General features: G+C 37.6%; 1 protein-coding gene across 6 annotated transcripts in view; it reads left to right on the top strand.

Annotated features, from left to right (window-relative positions):
* Window positions 1–14,884, top strand: part of trim33 (tripartite motif containing 33) — a 53,189-nt gene extending 38,305 nt beyond the window's left edge. For 3 of the 6 annotated variants that reach the window (XM_028452427.1, XM_028452425.1, XM_028452428.1), the window contains 7 exons: window positions 3,714–3,858; window positions 4,727–5,100; window positions 5,756–5,867; window positions 5,953–6,027; window positions 7,248–7,400; window positions 10,944–10,994; window positions 14,169–14,883. In XM_028452427.1, coding sequence (XP_028308228.1) covers window positions 3,714–3,858; window positions 4,727–5,100; window positions 5,756–5,867; window positions 5,953–6,027; window positions 7,248–7,400; window positions 10,944–10,994; window positions 14,169–14,390 — 1,132 coding nt within the window. In that variant the 3' untranslated portion in view covers window positions 14,391–14,883. Of the gene's footprint in view, window positions 1–3,713; window positions 3,859–4,726; window positions 5,101–5,755; window positions 5,868–5,952; window positions 6,028–7,247; window positions 7,401–10,943; window positions 10,995–14,168 lie in introns of all 6 variants that reach the window. The other 3 variants (XM_028452426.1, XM_028452429.1, XM_028452424.1) reach the window with 2 other exon arrangements.
* The last annotated feature ends 2,923 nt before the right edge of the window (window positions 14,885–17,807 follow it).

Below are 17,807 nucleotides of genomic sequence, written 5' to 3' on the forward strand. Positions count from 1 at the left end.
TATCTGTTATTTTGGAGTAATTTGGTCATTTCAAAATGTTTATTTTAATTTTATTTCACTTCTAGACGGCCCTGAAATGAAACCTATTCAGCTTTTGACCTCAGGGTGTGAGGGGGCGCAAGCGCACTATGTGTTGAGAGACGACTTCCGGCATCCATTTTGAAGGCGAAACAGATTAACTGTGAATCAACTGCTATTCATCCACGTTTCAAATACCCCGAGTGTGTGCATCTGTTATTTTGGAGGAATTTGGTGACGCAAAACGGTCAAAACATTAATTTTATAATTACGGCTCCCTCGGTAAGAGCGCGCCACTTCCGGTTCCGGGTTCATGACGTCACCATGTCGCTGTTGTTTGGGTTAAAAAAAAAAAAAAGGTCGATATTAAAAAAGTTTTTGTACCGCTAAAAGTCATTTAAGTTGATATTTCATAGTTATTTAATATTATTCCAGTGATTCCAAACTTACTTTAAATCTCGGGTCACGCACTTCACTTCCTTCTTCATCTCCATGAGTGTGGGCGGTGCCTGTGCTGATGGTCATTACCTTATCGCAAACATTCTGCTTCTTCAGACAGAGGAATGTGACGTTTTTGTGAGCGGATGGGTCCACTATGATTATTGTTTGTTCTGCGCAACGGTGAGTGTTTCTTCTCATATCCTACTATGTGCTAAGAAAGATGCTAGCAGCTGCAGTGTAAACAAACACACACACACACATGGCTGATGCGCGTGCGTGCGTGCACTTTATCGGGCTGTACATGGTGAGCTCACACAGAGCCGTTGAGAGAGATTTGCGACTTTGGTGTTGCAAAACGTTTATTTTTTGTGGTACTTACGGGTCTCTCTCTTTCTCTTTTTCACACACACACACACACACACACACACACACACACACACACACACACACACACACACACACACACACATACACACAGTATTATATTATCTCTATCTAATCGTACTACTACTGTATTATTGTTATTGCTATTCTTATATTATTCTTTTTTTGTATTATTCTATTATCTGGTAATCTCATTGTATTATTATTATTACCTTATTATTTTATGTTATTGTTTTTATTGTATTATAGTGTCTTTAGCCCGCGGGACTTTATAGCGGCAGGGGATCTAAAACTGTCGTACTCAAACAAGAATTCCCCCTCTACCTTGTCTCCGAAGCTGGCTGCCTATTCTCTATTATTGTTATCAAATAAAGAAAAGGACTAAGTGTACTTCCTCCTATTGGAAGTTGAGTAGTCTCTATTGTTTTGTGGGATTGATATTAGGACCCATCCAATATGAGTCGAAGCTGGAAACAACTCTTTTTTACAACAGCATGAGCTAGCCCACCCTGGGCTCCCCTTTGAAGAGGATACCAAGGGCAGGCTCACTTACCAGAGGCCTAGAAGTGTGTCCTCCAACCAGGTGTCGTCTCAGATGTGTGTTTGCAGGCGGGTAATTTAATCAAAAAGGCTTCTTAATAGTTAATGAATGTTTATTATAGGTTTACAAAAAATAAAAGTCAATCAAAAAAGTATCAAAGTCTTAAACTATCAGCCGATAGAGAAAGAAGGGGGTCTTCATGAACAACTAGAATGTCCGTGTAAGAGAAAGCCCCTGAACACAGTATTACAAAGGTATATATAGCCGTAAGCATGGCGTGATAATATGTCATTATACATGTTCCGACCACCTAAGCGAATAGCAAAATAGGACAAAAGTTCATACATACAGTAGGTCAAGGCCCAGATGGCATAACAGATGTTTACAAAAGGTGGTTTCCACACTGGTTATTGTTGTTGTCCGTGGTTAACACTTGATACATAACAAGGCGTTGGCTTCCTGTTAAAGTAAAGTGTGACTTCTTACACCCAAAGTGTGACTCCTCACACCTTGAGGTGTTAGTTTTAGCACCTTCTGTGGAAAACAGGTGGTTGTTTTTGGTTATCACTCAACATCTACTTTGCAGCCGTGACCTTTCAAAATGCAGTAAACAGGTGTGACATGTCAGAACAGGCGATTAGCTATAATGGTTAAATTAGCATTTCTTTTGCAGAATAATGAATGAATGATTAATACACACCATACAACATATAGTTACTGGATTTTTAATATATTATTTTGTTATTGTTCTTGTATAATTTTACTACTATTGTATTAAAGATATTGCAATTATTATCATTAATATCATTACAACATTACTTTTATTACTACTTTCACTATTAATATTATATCCCTATCAACATATTTATTATTATCAGGGCTCTGCACAAACTTATCCAGTGGTGGCACTGGTGTGAAAAACTTTGTTAGTCGAGGGGTTGTACAGCATAGACATACATGCTGATGAATAGTTGACTTTACTGGCTACCGTAGTTACCGTGTCTCTCTTAACAACCTGCGATGGTTTGTGCAAGAAGCACGCGCACATGTGTGATAGATAACGCACGGAGGAGATGGCTGACACGCACACGCACACACACACACACACACACAGTATTTATAATAAAAATATACTAAATGAGTAAAATAAAACTAAAAACTTAACAATATTTATACAAAAACTACACAAAATGACAACATAAATGCATAAAAATATACAAAAGGGCTCCAAAAGCACACAAAATGACTCCAAAATACATACATTACAGAAAAATACACCAAACAACAACAAACATATGAAAATGACTCAAAATACACAAAACTAAATATTTATACAAAAATACACAAAATAACAACAGAAATGCACAAAACTACTCTAAAAAAAGATACAAAAATACACAAAAAGATTCCAGAATCACACTGCAATGGCAACAAAAAAACTATTATTATACAAAAAATGCAGAAAAACACAACAGAAAGATACAGAAATACACAATTATACCCCTTATGCTCCCACATGAATGCATACTTCCGACGGGCACTGTACTAGTAATAATATAATTCCTGGATGACAGTAGAAATATGTTGACACTTATTTACAGAAATGTTGCACTAAAATAGTGTCACTGTTCATAGGACACTTTTTCAATTTATTATCTTTCAGAGATGAGATATAAATAAAAATTGTATTTTTTCACTTAATCTTTTTTTTTTTCTTATGTCATAGATTATCGTAGATTGATTTCTGACCAATATATCGATAATCGCAGTATCGTCATATCGTGAGATAATCGTTATCGAGAGGTTTCCACCCCTAGATGACAGTGGATATTATTCAGATGAATAAATAAATGTGGTTATCACAATAGAACAATGGCCCATCATTGTGCTGTCTTAATGGATGGTCTTCAAAAAGCTCTCCCCTTTATTCTTATAGATGGCCCTGTCTCCACATGACTGTTCTTCAATGTTCATGTCTGTGTTCACCACCTTCAGGTACAGTGGGGGTCGTGGGCAGAAAAGGTTCAGAACCACTGATCTATATAAGGTCCCACAGTTGACGGTGCATGTCAGAGTGCAAACACCAAGCATGAAGTTAAAGGAATTGTATGTAGACCTCAGAGACAGGATTGTTTTGAGGCACAAATCTGGGAATGGACACAAGGTCCCAATGAGCACAGTGGCCTCCATCATTTGAAAATGGATAAAGTTTGGAACTACCAGGACCGTTCCTAGAGCTGACCGGCCATCTAAACTGATGCAATTTATTATTGTTGGTTCTCAGTTTTTAGTGTAGTCAACTAGACTTTGTGTGTTGTGGTGTTTTCAGCTGCAGCTCCTCAGGGCGGACGGGACCAGGAGGTGCAGACCAGGTGAAGGTGAAGCAGGAGCCTGGCACAGACGACAGTTACAGATGTCCCAGTTCATCTGTAAAGGCGGAGCGAAACAAAGATCCTGGGAGGAGTGCTTGCATGGTAAGAAAAATTAAAAAAATGTCACAAAAATATTCTCCCACTACCGGTAAAACCTGTTGTTGATATCAGTGATTCTCAATCTGTTTATATATTCCTATTTGTTTATTTAATGGGGATGGTGCACATTAATAAACATCTATTTTAGCAACAATAGATGGAAGTATGCCAGATTATAGCAAAAATGATCATTGGCATCTGCAGTCCCAAGGCTGGTAAAAAACAAGTTTAGCAACAAGACAAAAAAAGGACAATAAGTGACAATGAAAACCCATTACAGGACAGTGCACAAAGAAGTTAAGTAAATGCAACAATAGATCACAATAAAACAGTACACATAGAACATATTACGGTTTCATTTAAGACAACTTTTTTCAGTAAATTTACTTTGATCTCCTGACATGTTTTGACTTTCAACTGCCAGTTTTCCTCAGGGGCGTCTACTGATCACTTTGATGTGTCCTTATGAGTTCTTTCTGACGCATCAAAGCGATCAGCAGACACCTCTGAGGAAGACTTGCAGTTGACAGTCTGAACATGTCAGAAGATCAAAGTACATTTCCTGAAAAAAGTTGTCTGAATAAATTAAACCTTAACATACTGTATTATTCAAAAAGCAGAATGATGGATCACAAGAAACATTTTATAAAACAGTACACAAAGAATTCAAAGGTTAGTAGGACAATGACAAATTACAATATAGTAAAGTCGCTCTGTTTCCATACACTTGTTAATAAACATGAATAACTGGTTAACGGCCGTGAATAATGTCACAGTTCCGGAATGCACTGATATAGAAGTATTAGTGTTTGATACCAATGTTGTAGAACATTTGAATCTCACAGCATTGGGCTTTTGCATGTTTTCACAGATGAGCAGTCCAGAGAACAGTGATCTTCCAAGTATAGGTCCCACATCTGTGGGCCTTGATGCTCTCAGGCCGTTAGGAGAGCGAATCAAAACTGAGCCCCAATCTGAGCTGTCCTGTTCTGGAATAAACGGCTCTACGTTCTGTTCCTACACCACCACTACCTCTCTTACCACTGCGAGCTGCAGCACCTCAGCGCCGCCTCCGCTTACCAATGGCAGCTTGGTAAAGACGGCGGAGAGTAAAGGGAAAGAAGACGATCCCAACGAAGACTGGTGTGCTGTGTGTATTAATGGTGGTGACCTGCTCTGCTGTGACCGCTGCCCTAAAGTGTTCCACATGAAATGCCATGTGCCCACCATCAAGATCTTTCCCAAGTAAGTGATCTCTCCAGCTTTGTTTATGAATTAAATTCAATTAATAGAACATGACCAAATGCTACATTTAAGCTGGGGTGTCAAACTCATTTTAGGTCAGGGGCCAAATTGGGACCAGTTCGATCTTTAGTGAGCTACAGATATTAGGTGGTGAAAACAAGCAGATACAACATTATTGTGCCCTAGTTTGGACTTCCACCATAAGTAATATATGCAGTATTTAAGGCAACAGACGATTTAAAGTGACAGATATCAGTCCCTGCAGGATCTTCATTTTAAATTTTCTTGATTTTTGTGACCATTTTTTATTTAATTTGGGGAAAACATAGTGGAAAAATTTGAAGAAAATTGCAGGAACAATGTGAGATTTGAAAAAAGCTGCCATTATATGACATCAATATGGGAGAGCTTTGAGCCCTGGAAAAGAGTGTAAAGTTTGAGCTAAGATATCTACAACTCGATTATTTGTAATCTACCAAATGATTTACCTTTTCTTTGTCACTTTTTCTTTCTCCTGCGGGATGGATAGGATGCTTTAAAGGGCCAGATTTGGCCCCCGAGCCTTGAGTTGGACACATGTAGAATAATCCTTTAAGTTCAGCGTAACTAGTAAATTAATTAACCCTGATGTTCTCTTTGTGCTTTTCCATCCCAGGGGCGATTTTCTGTGCACATTTTGCCGAAGTCTAAGTAAGCCCGAAATAGAGTATTGTGTCGACAGCAAGAAAATAAACGCAGACGAGGGCCTTCAACCAGAGGACCAAAGGGTCAGTGCACACAACACATGGTCCTAAAAAAGGTTTTTTAAGGTTCCAAAGTGACTCATAACTTATCGTTTCCCTTTTTCTACAGAGATGTGAGCGTGTGCTGCTGTACGTCTTCTGTCATGAACTCAGCGTTGGTTTCAGGGATCCTGTTCCTTTCTCTGTGAGTGGCTTCAGAAAAGCACATGGCGGCTAAGCTATGTTACTGTAGAGGAGTTTTAATGCCATACACCTTCACATTGAAAGATGTATATATATATATGTGGGACTATACATCCTACATTGCAATTGTTTCTGGCAATGTCAGGGTTTACAGTGGAGAATAAAACAAAGTTTTCAGCATCAATTTCAACCTTTTTGCATCTTTTTTTCGAGCAAATGATCTTCTATTTATGAACCATGAGGCCTACACTGTCTTTTTCTGATTAAAAAATGTATCGTCTTGCGCAGCTTTACAAATTAATTCCTAAACAATACCTTTTAACAGATGTTTTATTCTAGATTATAAACTAACTACTAATATTGACACGTTATCTTTGTGTTACCGCAATGTTGATGTAATGCTAACAGTTATGTCTCCTTGTTTTAGAGCTGTTACTCTAAGAACACACGAACATCAGCAGTACCCTCACACAGACAGACGAGGGATTGCAACAGGCAATAGTTTTAGCATTAGCATTAGCAGCTGTGGTAAAACGAACTACATTTATCACTGGTTTCCAAAACCTTTTAAATTTAGATTTTTTTTATGAATTGAAGTGTTTATTTCAAATATTTAAACAAAAATAAATTAAAAACTGACAAAAACCAAAAACATAAGACATTGAATACATATTTAAAAGGAGCGAGAAGATTTTTAACTTATGAACTTCGAGCCCTTCTCCTTAACCAATAGATTACAATAACAATCTTCCTTGTAATAGTTTTAGTGCTAAGACCCAAAACAGACATTTTGTTGACTGCACAATCCATCTTTAAATAAATTATGATTTAGATTGTATTTACTTAAAAATCAATTCAAACAGCAAATAGTCACAAGTAAGTTAATTACGAATTGAGTAAAAATGCCTTTTCACACACGTTACACACTTCTGAGACTAGCTTTGTTTTTTGTTTTTTTTTGTGAATTTGGGAGTTATTTCACTAAGCTGCACAATAAATTGCTGCTGTTGACTGTGAGGAATCATATTTAATTATCGTTACATTTTAGCATCTCAGCCCTAGGAGTGCTGAGATCCTCATTTTTCATTCATTGTTTTTTCTTTTGTAGAAATCTAAAATGTAAGATAAGACCTGATTGTTAGCTATAAACATTATATATAGGTCAGACTTTTGCATGGTTGGAGGTAATTGAACAAATATTTTGTACTTTGTTCTTCTTAGGTTCCCAACTATTACAAGATCATCAAGCAGCCCATGGACCTAAAGAAGGTTAAGAAGAAGCTACAGTTACGAAGTTCTCAGTTCTACAGGTCCACGCTGGAGTTTGTGTCCGACATGCGCCTGGTCTTCAAAAACTGTGCAAAGTACAATGAGGTGAGTCGCATGAGTTGGGAACCTGCTGTGGGGAACGCCGTCCGCCGTAGGGTTTGCATGCAGCCACGGGTGGGACTGAAAAGGTCTGAATTTCCAAATTTAGCCTGAAGCTTTGGAATGTTTTCCTGACAAAAGCAGAAAAAGACTAATTAGCATTTCCTTTGAAGGCAGCCTGATCTTGGAAACAAAGTAACTCTTTGAGATAACGCTGCATAAATCCAGCTCGAGCACACATGCTAACACTGGCTGTGAGAGGAAGAGAATGCAGTCACTGTGCTGTCCTCACTCTGCCTGTTTGTGCCCAAGTAACAAATGAAAGAATAAGCTGGATGCCTGTGATGAAATACAAACACAATGCTGTCATTTGGTGTGTACTCAATGTATCTTGTTCCACGTTGGAGACTGAAGTGCTGGTGGGGCTCAGAATAATGTGAATCGATGTTTGACCTTCTGTTTGCATCGAAACTCAGATACACATGTACTGAGCTATCAAACAAAGTCTGTTAACACTGCATAAGCAAGCAACAGACGACAACACACAGCCTTTAATTAGACAAACCTACAAAGTCATCCTAGAATATTAACAGCAAGTAAAATCCTCGTCTGTTATAGAAAACATTCAAAAAGTCCAACAATAGCCTTCTAACGTCCTTGTCTCCTTGAATACTTTTTAAAACCTCATGTGAGCATTGGGTGCGTCCCATATTTGATCAATTATTTTGTGTAAATAATCCGTCAAATATTCCAACATTTTAGAAAGCACGATTAAATCGTCTTTTCCTGCAAACATTTTTAAATCTGTAACGTCATACAAATTATTAAGCACAGTTTTCTTTCTTTTTTTCCCTTTTCCGTACAGAAAGTCTAGGCTTTTGCACAACGATTAGTCCTGATATTTAATTATTGCAATACATCTTTAAACTTTTTAATCCAGTTAAGACAGCTTCTCTTAATGTGGAAACATGAAACAGTCGAACAGTAGTTTTATTAGAAACATTTCTAAAGTTTTTACCAATCCATAAGGAACACATTTTTATTCTTTGGAATGAAATTATCCAAAGTTGCTATAGGTTCTCCTGATGCTTCGCAGCAGCCATCACTCAGCAAGAAGGTTAAAATGTATACAACCAGGGGCCTCATTTATAAAACATTGAGTAGAATCTACACTAAAAGTGAGCCTACGTCGATAATCTGAAAATATGATACGCCAAAGAAAATTCCGATTTCTAAAACCTTGCGGAGCTCATCTGCACGCACTCTTCCCTTTATACATCACAGCTGGTGCAGGAGAATTTCCCTCATACGCTGCCCTCGACACACCCAATTCAAAGGAGCTCATTAATGGTTTTTGTATGAAAACGAGCTACTGACCTATGTGATTCTACGATCGTTCATGGCAGAAATGCCAAGGAAAAAGGAATTCAGAATGAAAAAAAGTGATGAAGTCTTGAAAAAGGAGCATTTATTTGGTGGTCACAGTAATTGCGTAAATAAATGAAAACAAAGTTGTTAACGGCAGTCATCACTGAAGTGTAAAATTTGACAAAAGTGAAAGTGCATATTTCACCATCAGTGTTTCTGCTACAGGACAAACCTGAGCCCACACTGCGTCACAATGTCCCAGTTGAAACTCAACGTTTCAGGAAGTTGTACAAGCACAGGCACAGCTTCCTCCTCCATGCTGTGCAGGTTGGTGAAGCGTGTCAAATGGCTTTCTACACTACATTCTGTTACAGATGCACAGACAGGATACATGGATCATGTGATGATGTCATCGTGTGCCAAGTTTGTCCGATTATATTTACATTTTGGGGTTCATGTGCCGGTACATGCATTCATTTTCATTTAGACCCTTAATATGAACATTTAAATACATGAGCTAATGTCTCACTGTTCACATCTATAACACAGCAGGATCGGGTTTGATTATGTAGATCTATAATTCTGATATGTGAACACATTAAATGTATTCACCAACTCACCATCAGCACCGTTGTTTTCTCATATCTCAAAAGTGTCCGTTCACCAGGTTTAGAGTTAGCCACCAGTGCACACATTCTCATGCCACGTTTATTTGTGTCGTGCATATCTTTCAGGCCCCGTTTTTGGCATCTACAATGATTAGAAATGAGGCCCCATATCATTAGGAATGATTAATATTCGTTCATGCAGTCCATATTGGTACTGATTCAGGCAAGCTACATCTGCAGCTAGGTCCTCCCTGGATCCATTTAACTGTAGCTTACGACAGCAATGCTCAACATTATGTTTGACTAAAGAGGTGAGATTTAAATTAGGCTGGGACTTTATCGCATCGATTGCAATCAATTAATTACAGACAAATAACGCACAAAAAAAGATAGTAGTTAATTGATTTTTTTTCCCATTCCACACAATGCAGACCCTTTCTGATTTCACAAGTTCCCAGTATACCCATTATACTGATACAAGAACACAAGAAACAGGAGACCCAGAGAAGTCGTTGGCGTGCTTTGTTTATTAAAAAAAAACTAAAATTGCAAATTGTGCAAGAAAGAGTCACTGGAGCTCTTCTAGCCTCCACTACCACCTCAATGCCAAACATGTTGCGGCTACAACCTCAATGCAAACATGTTGCGGCTAGCGCGGACACTCGGACAGTGCTAGCTGTAACATACTCTGAGCAGGCAGTGTCTCCAATCCACACTCAAGATGACAGGGTTCAGAGCCAAAATAATTAAGTCCGTGACTGACAAATGAACAAACTCACTGTATATTATATATTGTAGTGGACAATCGACCACTCTCTGTGGTAGAGGATGTGGGCGGGGCTACAAGCCATGATACCGATGGCATCATCTGACCCAACTTATGAACTGCTCTGTAGAAAGACAATTTTGAACAAAATTCATCAGTTGGTCGGTTCATTTTATTCCAACTGTTTTGCACAGTTCAGTTTCCACTTCTCTGTAATGTTCTGTAGTTGTTTTTTTTTTTTATTTTAATACACGAAAACACATTTGTTTTTGAAAGTTCATAAAAAAAAAACCAGAAAAGCATGAATATAGCTGCATTAAATATAAGTGTTTGCCTTGTGAACAATGAAATCATAATAATATTAATTCATGATGCACAATATGTTTGCACTATGTGATTGAGTTTATTTAATTACAGTCTCTAATTCTTTTTTTAATCAAGTCCCACCATTATTTAAATATAACTCACTTGCACATGCTGTTCCCATGCACAGCCACTTCAGTTTTTACCAGTGATCTTCGTTTTATAATAAAACAGTTATGTTTGTATACATTAGATTCAGAAAGGGAGCAGATGAAGCAGTAAGTCAGTGCGTTGCAGTGGTGCTCGGCTCCCACGGTGTGACCTTTACTTGCTGTTAATGTGCGCGCTAACGAACGACTGGGTGGCACACATTTGGTATTGGAGCACAGTAGGCTGTAAACACTTTCCTGATCAGTTCTCGTCTAACCTGCCTGTGCTGTGAACTCTTCTCTTCCCCCCTGCTGCTTCACTGTCTTTGTTGTAATGTCATTGCCCCCCCTTTAGATGTCTCGAATAATCCAGGTTTATGATGAGGAGAAACAGATTAATCTGCAGGTAAGCCCTTTCCAATGGAGGAGAAATGTCCTGTTTCCTCCCACTGAGGCTCAAACGAAGGCGTTTGTCCTTCATCTTAGCATCGAGCGCTTGTCCACACCAACTTTGGCAGTAATAGATCTAAAAAACAAAGGATCGTTTGAGAAATCGCCTTTAAGGAAAGAAACATTTCACAAAGTGAGGTGTGATAGTGTCTCATTAAGCTTTTCATAAAAATGCACAGGATCACAATCCTGGATGAACAGATGTCTGAAATTCTAACTACTTCCTCCTCTTCTGCTTGTCTTTAAATTGTGATTGTATCAATGAAGCAAAAAAAATACAATTCAGGCATGTTTATCTGAACTCTCCAAGCTGTTCTACATGGCATTACTCGATCCTTTTTTAATATCACAGATCTCTGCTTCGACTCAGTTGATGAATGGGATAAATATGTGAGTTCGTTTTGAAAGCAGAAAATAGGCTTTCTATGGGATTTGTCATTAATCATGGCTGTTGTAATTGTCAGGTGATGTATTGAATCATTGGATTGTCGTTAAACTGCAATGTTTTCAACGGCTGCATTTCAGTGTCTGTCTGCGTGCTGAGTTAACGCTTTTAAATGTTAATATCTGTGAAAGGAAGAGATTTTTAAGTTTTTGTGGTATTCGTTTTAGGCGTGAGCTGATAAAACTTTTCACTTCCGATATCGATATTGCAGTCTTGCGTATTGGCCGATACTAATATCAATTCGATATTTTGATGACTTATTTTGTTGTGTGAAATGTTAGAAAAGTCTTAATCAAAGGGATGTTACAATAGTCAGCAACAGTAAGTATGAGGAAAAACTGACTCATTTATTATTAAAGCTGCACTAACTGATTTTTGAACAATGACAGAGGGGCGTGGCTGATTTTGAACTGTAAATCCCATCCCCCACTTTGATAATCCCTCCCAGTCCTCTCCTCTCACGGAAGTGCACAAAATTGCGCACGAGAGCTTAACGTGCACTACCGGTAAAACACGTCACCACGCAAAAGGATGCACAGAAAATATAGGAAAATGGAACATTAGATTACTTGTCTAAAAGGAAAACAGCCACTTGTGCGTTGAAAGTTAGTCCATGACTGAAAACAAGTTTGCAACGTGCACGCACTTTACTATATATTGTGGCAGCCAATGAGGAGGCTCCTTCGTGGGCTCTGCTCACCCCTCCTTTCTCTAAATCCTGTGATTGGAGCTGGAGGGGGTGACCGCTAAGACTTCGTCTTCCAGGGTTTTATTAACTAAAATAATTATATGTAAGGCACAGACAGCACGCAGACGTACAATTTTTTTCAGAAATGATTACTTTTACGATATACTATATGGTACCGCAGCTTTAACTAGTGGGCCACAATTATTTTAACCTTAAACTAAAGAATATTCAACAATTTAATACATTCGATAAATGAATTAGAAGACCCTAATAAAAACTATATATTTTCTATATTATTGTGGATTTTTTATGTCGGCTGATTTAATCAACTACTGGATTTTTTCCCCGATATCGATATATGATCAGGACACCCTTAATTAATTTAAGAATAAAGACGTGAGCAGGTGCATCTGAAGAGACGCTTGTTCACAGACCGAAAGGAATCTAGATTGTAGAACACTGTTAATAATTCCAGCTAAGATGGCCGTTCTCTCACAGGTAAAATATTGCTTTTTTGCCTCCACCTAGTGTAAGCCTGGACTTTGGAGAGCAAAGCTCAGAAGTTCATTAGCAGTGATTTCATAAACTGACCTGAATGGATGTTTGCATTATTTTATCTTCTGTTCACTCTTATTCAGGGACGGATGCATGCAGAGGAGCTGAGGGAATGCTAGCATAGCCTAGCGCACATCCTTAATTTAAACTGACAAGCTGCACACAAACACACAATGGCTGTGTTCAAAATGGCACACACTGTACTATGAACTACAAACTCAATGAGTATATAATGTACTGTAAGTTTGATTAGGATGATGCCCGTTCCCACTGTAGTATAGTTTCCCAAGATGCATTTCAAACCTACAACAAAAGCTAAAGAACACAGGATAAATATCTCCGTTGATTCTCCACTTTTGAAAGTTCTGAAAACATTTTAAGTGAGAAAGTGACCAAATAGATTATCAACATGTGTTCATTTGATCTATAAAACTTGTGAAAACACGTTTCATGCTGACATTTCGGAGGCTCGTCATTATGCTACTGACAAAACTTCTGGTTAACTTCAAAACAAGAGCCCTATTTACAAAAGTATTTAACAAGTAATGGTAGACAAGAAGAGAGGCTTTTGTTTTGAAAAGGGGATGTTTGATTTTTAGCTTGAAGCCGGTCCCAGGACGAGTTTACATTCAGCTCGAAATGCATCATGGGGCGGTTGAGTATGATTAGTTTTTCCACCGTGCATACTTAAAGAATGTCTCCATATAGAATACATCCTGGTATTTGTTGCGTACTCTTTTCATACTATCTAATATGAATGCATTACATATTCATGAGTAGTACATTAGTAATGTTTTTTACAGCACAGCCAATGTTTGAATAAGCCTTGACAGTTACTAAGAATTATGGTTTAATAACTCAAAATCTAATAATGCATGTTTTTTTTAATAAAATAAAAATTGTTAATCTACTTTTTCTCAGGAGAATTATGTGAAAACAATGATTTATTCCTGTGTAGTTCACATGACAGGATGTCACTCCTTTTTGAGTCCAAGTCTTAACATTAGACCAAACTATTGACAAGTGGCTGTATGAATTGGCAGTAAATTAGCATATGTTTAAAGTATTTACCCACAACCACCGACCTGTTGACATTGACGAGTTTCATACCATGGATTTAAAATTGTTTTCAACAACACAAAGCAGCTCATCAAACAAATAACTGGAGCCTGATTGGGAGCCTGGACATGAACTGGGTGTGTTGGAGCCTCAGTGGGACGGAGCTGCGGGATATTCCTGCTCTGATCTGCAAGGTTGAGCCAGGGCCGCGCAGTCACCAGGAGTCTTAACCAGATCTAATTTGTCTCCTCGCTGTCCTCTTCCTCCTCCCTGCTTCCAACTCCTTCATCCTCTCTGCTCAATGTTTCTCTTACACCTGTCTGTTTTTCCATATCACACCCTTCCTCCTCTGCCCCATCTTCCTCCTCGTCCTTCTTCGGCAGGCGGGATCCGAGATGGCAGTGTCCGGCCAGGCCGTGAGCCTGATCTTCGAGGAGAAGCTCAAGGAGATGTTTCCAGGGCAAGACTTCCCCGAAAGCCCCGAGCCCCAGAGCGGAGACGAGAAGGTGAAGGACGATGAGGAGACGGAGGACTCGGACGACGAGGTCGTACAGCCGAGGCGCAAGCGGTTAAAAATGGATGAGAAATTGGTTCACATCAAGTAAGAGCCAATCAGCGAGGACCCCAGGGACGTGGGAAACAGTGTCTTCCTCCTGCTGCATGCTTCTCTTTTGCTCAGAGGCTGCAAACACACAGTGATGTTTTCTGTAGAAAGGAACATGATTCATCTCATCCTGACCTGCTCACCGTCCAGGAACTGTGGCTCACTGAACATTAAAGACTAAACGCTCTTCTGATTTCATGAACATTCAACTCTCTTGTACAGACTCTAAAATAGGACTCGTTTTGAGTAATTAGCGATTGGTTATTCCTTTTTAATCGTCCTTTTTCATTTGTAGACTTGTGACTATTGCTTTAAAAACCATTCAAGCCCCGGTTATGTTTGAAATGATATATCTATCCTTTGACATGAAGCCTACGGAGTATTTCTATGAATTTGTTGAAAACGTATGTACATAAGAGAATTTAGCCCGCTAAAGGTATTCCCACATTGTAGATGTTTGGCTGCGTCATCAATAAAACATGTTCTTCACACAAAAAACAAAGAAGTGTGTGATTAGTCTGCACCTAAAGAATGATCTCACACATCTCATGATGGTGTCTCATGTTTAACCACCACAACGTTGTCATGGTGAAGTTGAAGACTCAGTCGTCATGGTAACCCACTCCCAAGCAGAGGAACTCCATCTTGTCTCAGTGTGAAGCGTTAAATTCAAAGAAACGCTCTTCTCTGCCTGATTGCTCTTCATTCGTCTGTTAAAGGCACTTTACACTGTGTTCATCAACAGAAATCTACCAAGTGTGTAAACTAATAACGAGCTTAATTATAGTTGCTGTGCAGCAAATTTAGGCAATAGTGAGCAACATAAGTAGAGTGTAGGAAGATGGCAAAAAAGTGTCATTTTAATGTGAATCTTACATCAGTTGAGGCTTCAACTTGCAATTTTTGGCACAAAGAGAAGATGCTCCATGTCTCTGTGTTAATTAGCAAAACACAACTCTGCTACATACAGTATTTTTTTTTTTTTTTTTAATAAAAAAACAAAGCCCTTTTAAATGGAACAGGTCAACTTAGGACTCGCTATATGAGTCGAGAGTGGAAAATTAACAAATAAAAGCATGAGAAATATTACATGTTTTTCCCGCCTAAAATCTAAGGCCCACATGACACCAAGCTTGTCCGTATTCGGCCGCTGACCTAAATTTAGTTTGATGTCCTTGTTTTACAAACATACAACATATTGTCATATCTTTGATGTCCGAACTGAATAATAATAATAAAAAAAAAAAACATTTTATTCTGTAAAGCTGCATCACAAATGGTGAAACATCAGACAATTTATTCGAACAATAACTATATCCTTTGTGTCACTTTTACAGTGAAATTTGATCTGAGTTCTAACGCAGTTTTTAAGAGATAATTTATTTATTTATCTTTATTATTTGTTTGTTATACATTGCTTGACAAAGTGCGTTGATTTTACATGAATCCATTGTGAGCGCTGTGGATCATCAGCACGAGTATTCCAGACGTTATGGATAAAGCAGGTGAGTGATTTGTGAAACTTATAGGATGAATATTTATCCTGCTGTTATGTTTGTGGTTTCAAATAGTGATTTAACTGGAGTTTCTTATTAGAAGTTTTAAATGATATGCCAAAATGGACAAAATCCCAGTCTAATGTACAAATAATAAATAAAGCTTCTTACACATAGAGTTATGGAATGATGGAGTTGACTTCTCTCTGGAACTAACAAGTCATATCAATAAAGGGTTGAAACACTTCTCAGAAAACAATAAAAACTGGGATTTTAAATTCATTTTTCTATTAAACAGTTGGGATTAGGGATGTTCAATATTTTTGTAGGTAGATTTTAACACTAAATGTCCAATATATACAGTATACAGACCCCCTCACCCAAACCCTTTATTTAAGGTCACATTATAAATATTTCATAATAGAAATAACAGGTTATGGTTACTTTTAATTTGAGGCTTCACTGAATGTATTCCACAAATAAACACCTGTGCAAAAAAAGAATAAATGTTCAGCTTTAGTAATTAAAATAACCATGTCTCAAACGATTTTGATTTAGTTTTAGTCATAATCTTTTGACTAAAATACAATATAGTTTTAGTCGTCAGGACTATGTTGGCTATGAATTGTTTTAGTCGACAAAACTTGTTACAGATATAGTCAACTAAAATTCATTTTTTTATAGATTAATTTACCATTGATCAAGCTAATATGATGGTTTTAATGTTTGTAAACACACAAACAGATTTGACGTGATCAATGCGTAAGACTATGTCACATGATTTCTGATTGGATTTCAAACCATGTGATCAAATTATAACTTTGTTTTTATTAGTCCACAAAAATATGTTTTTTGTTAACATGTATTTTTTTGTATTAGTCATATAATCTAGTAACTGACACTTTAAAAAATGTAGGACAACTACGACGAAATCAAAAATTACCGCTGGTTTCAAACAGTGATAGATAACAGTTTATCAATATCTGTGGATAAAACGCTACCGATGTAGACAGACAAATAGATTGTCCTCATCCGCTCCTCTTTTCAGGAAATACAATGTTTTGACAATATATAATGTTAATATCTATTGCACGTGTCTCTTCATGTATAAATATGTGCATATGTTCAATGTTATGCCCAGAGCTTGTAGCATTTTTTTCATATATACTTCAGATGTTCATGGCTACTCTACCAGGCATTGCAGCAGATTTGCATCTGCCCTTCTGTAGAACTTTGGACAGACAAAATACACTGAAATATAGAGGGCCTTCCCTCATTAATACACAAGTAATCTTTAAATATTGTTTGTATGTATATATATATATATATATATATAAAACATTGACCTACTCATGCCTGTTTTTGTTTAAATTGACTTTGGGGAGGTGGTCTTATAAGACCTCTAATGGTCTTCTTATACATTTTGTCTTGTTATTTGTGCAAATAAAATAAAATCAAAACAATCCATTTAATGGCTAATATTGGATGATAATATCGTCCATTTCTAATTGAGACTCTTGAGCGTTAAGATATTGTCATTGATTCTTGGTTGGAAAATGTTACATGTTGTGTCATAATAAATAAAAGAAAACTGCGATTTAGTCCATTCTTCAAATCAGGGGTTGGGATTTTGTCCTGAAATTAAAGTTGATTAATTTTATTAAGGTATAAGATCCCTCTGTCTCACCTCTTGTTAATCAATGTGGACATTCATGAGTTTAAGCTTTATAATGTATATATTGAACACATCTGAATTGTACAGCTATCCTTCTTGTGATGCCTTCATTTGGAACCCCACAGATCTCTGACTGAGAATAAACATTTAGGTTCAAGGTCAAAACGCCTGACAGAAATGTTCAACACGTGCTGAAGTGAAAATCTAACCGGAAGAGAACTGAGATCAGTGTTTTCAGCTGCTGAGT

Source organism: Gouania willdenowi, chromosome 7 (genome assembly GCF_900634775.1).
Source record: "Gouania willdenowi chromosome 7, fGouWil2.1, whole genome shotgun sequence".
Lineage (NCBI taxonomy): Eukaryota > Metazoa > Chordata > Actinopteri > Blenniiformes > Gobiesocidae > Gouania > Gouania willdenowi.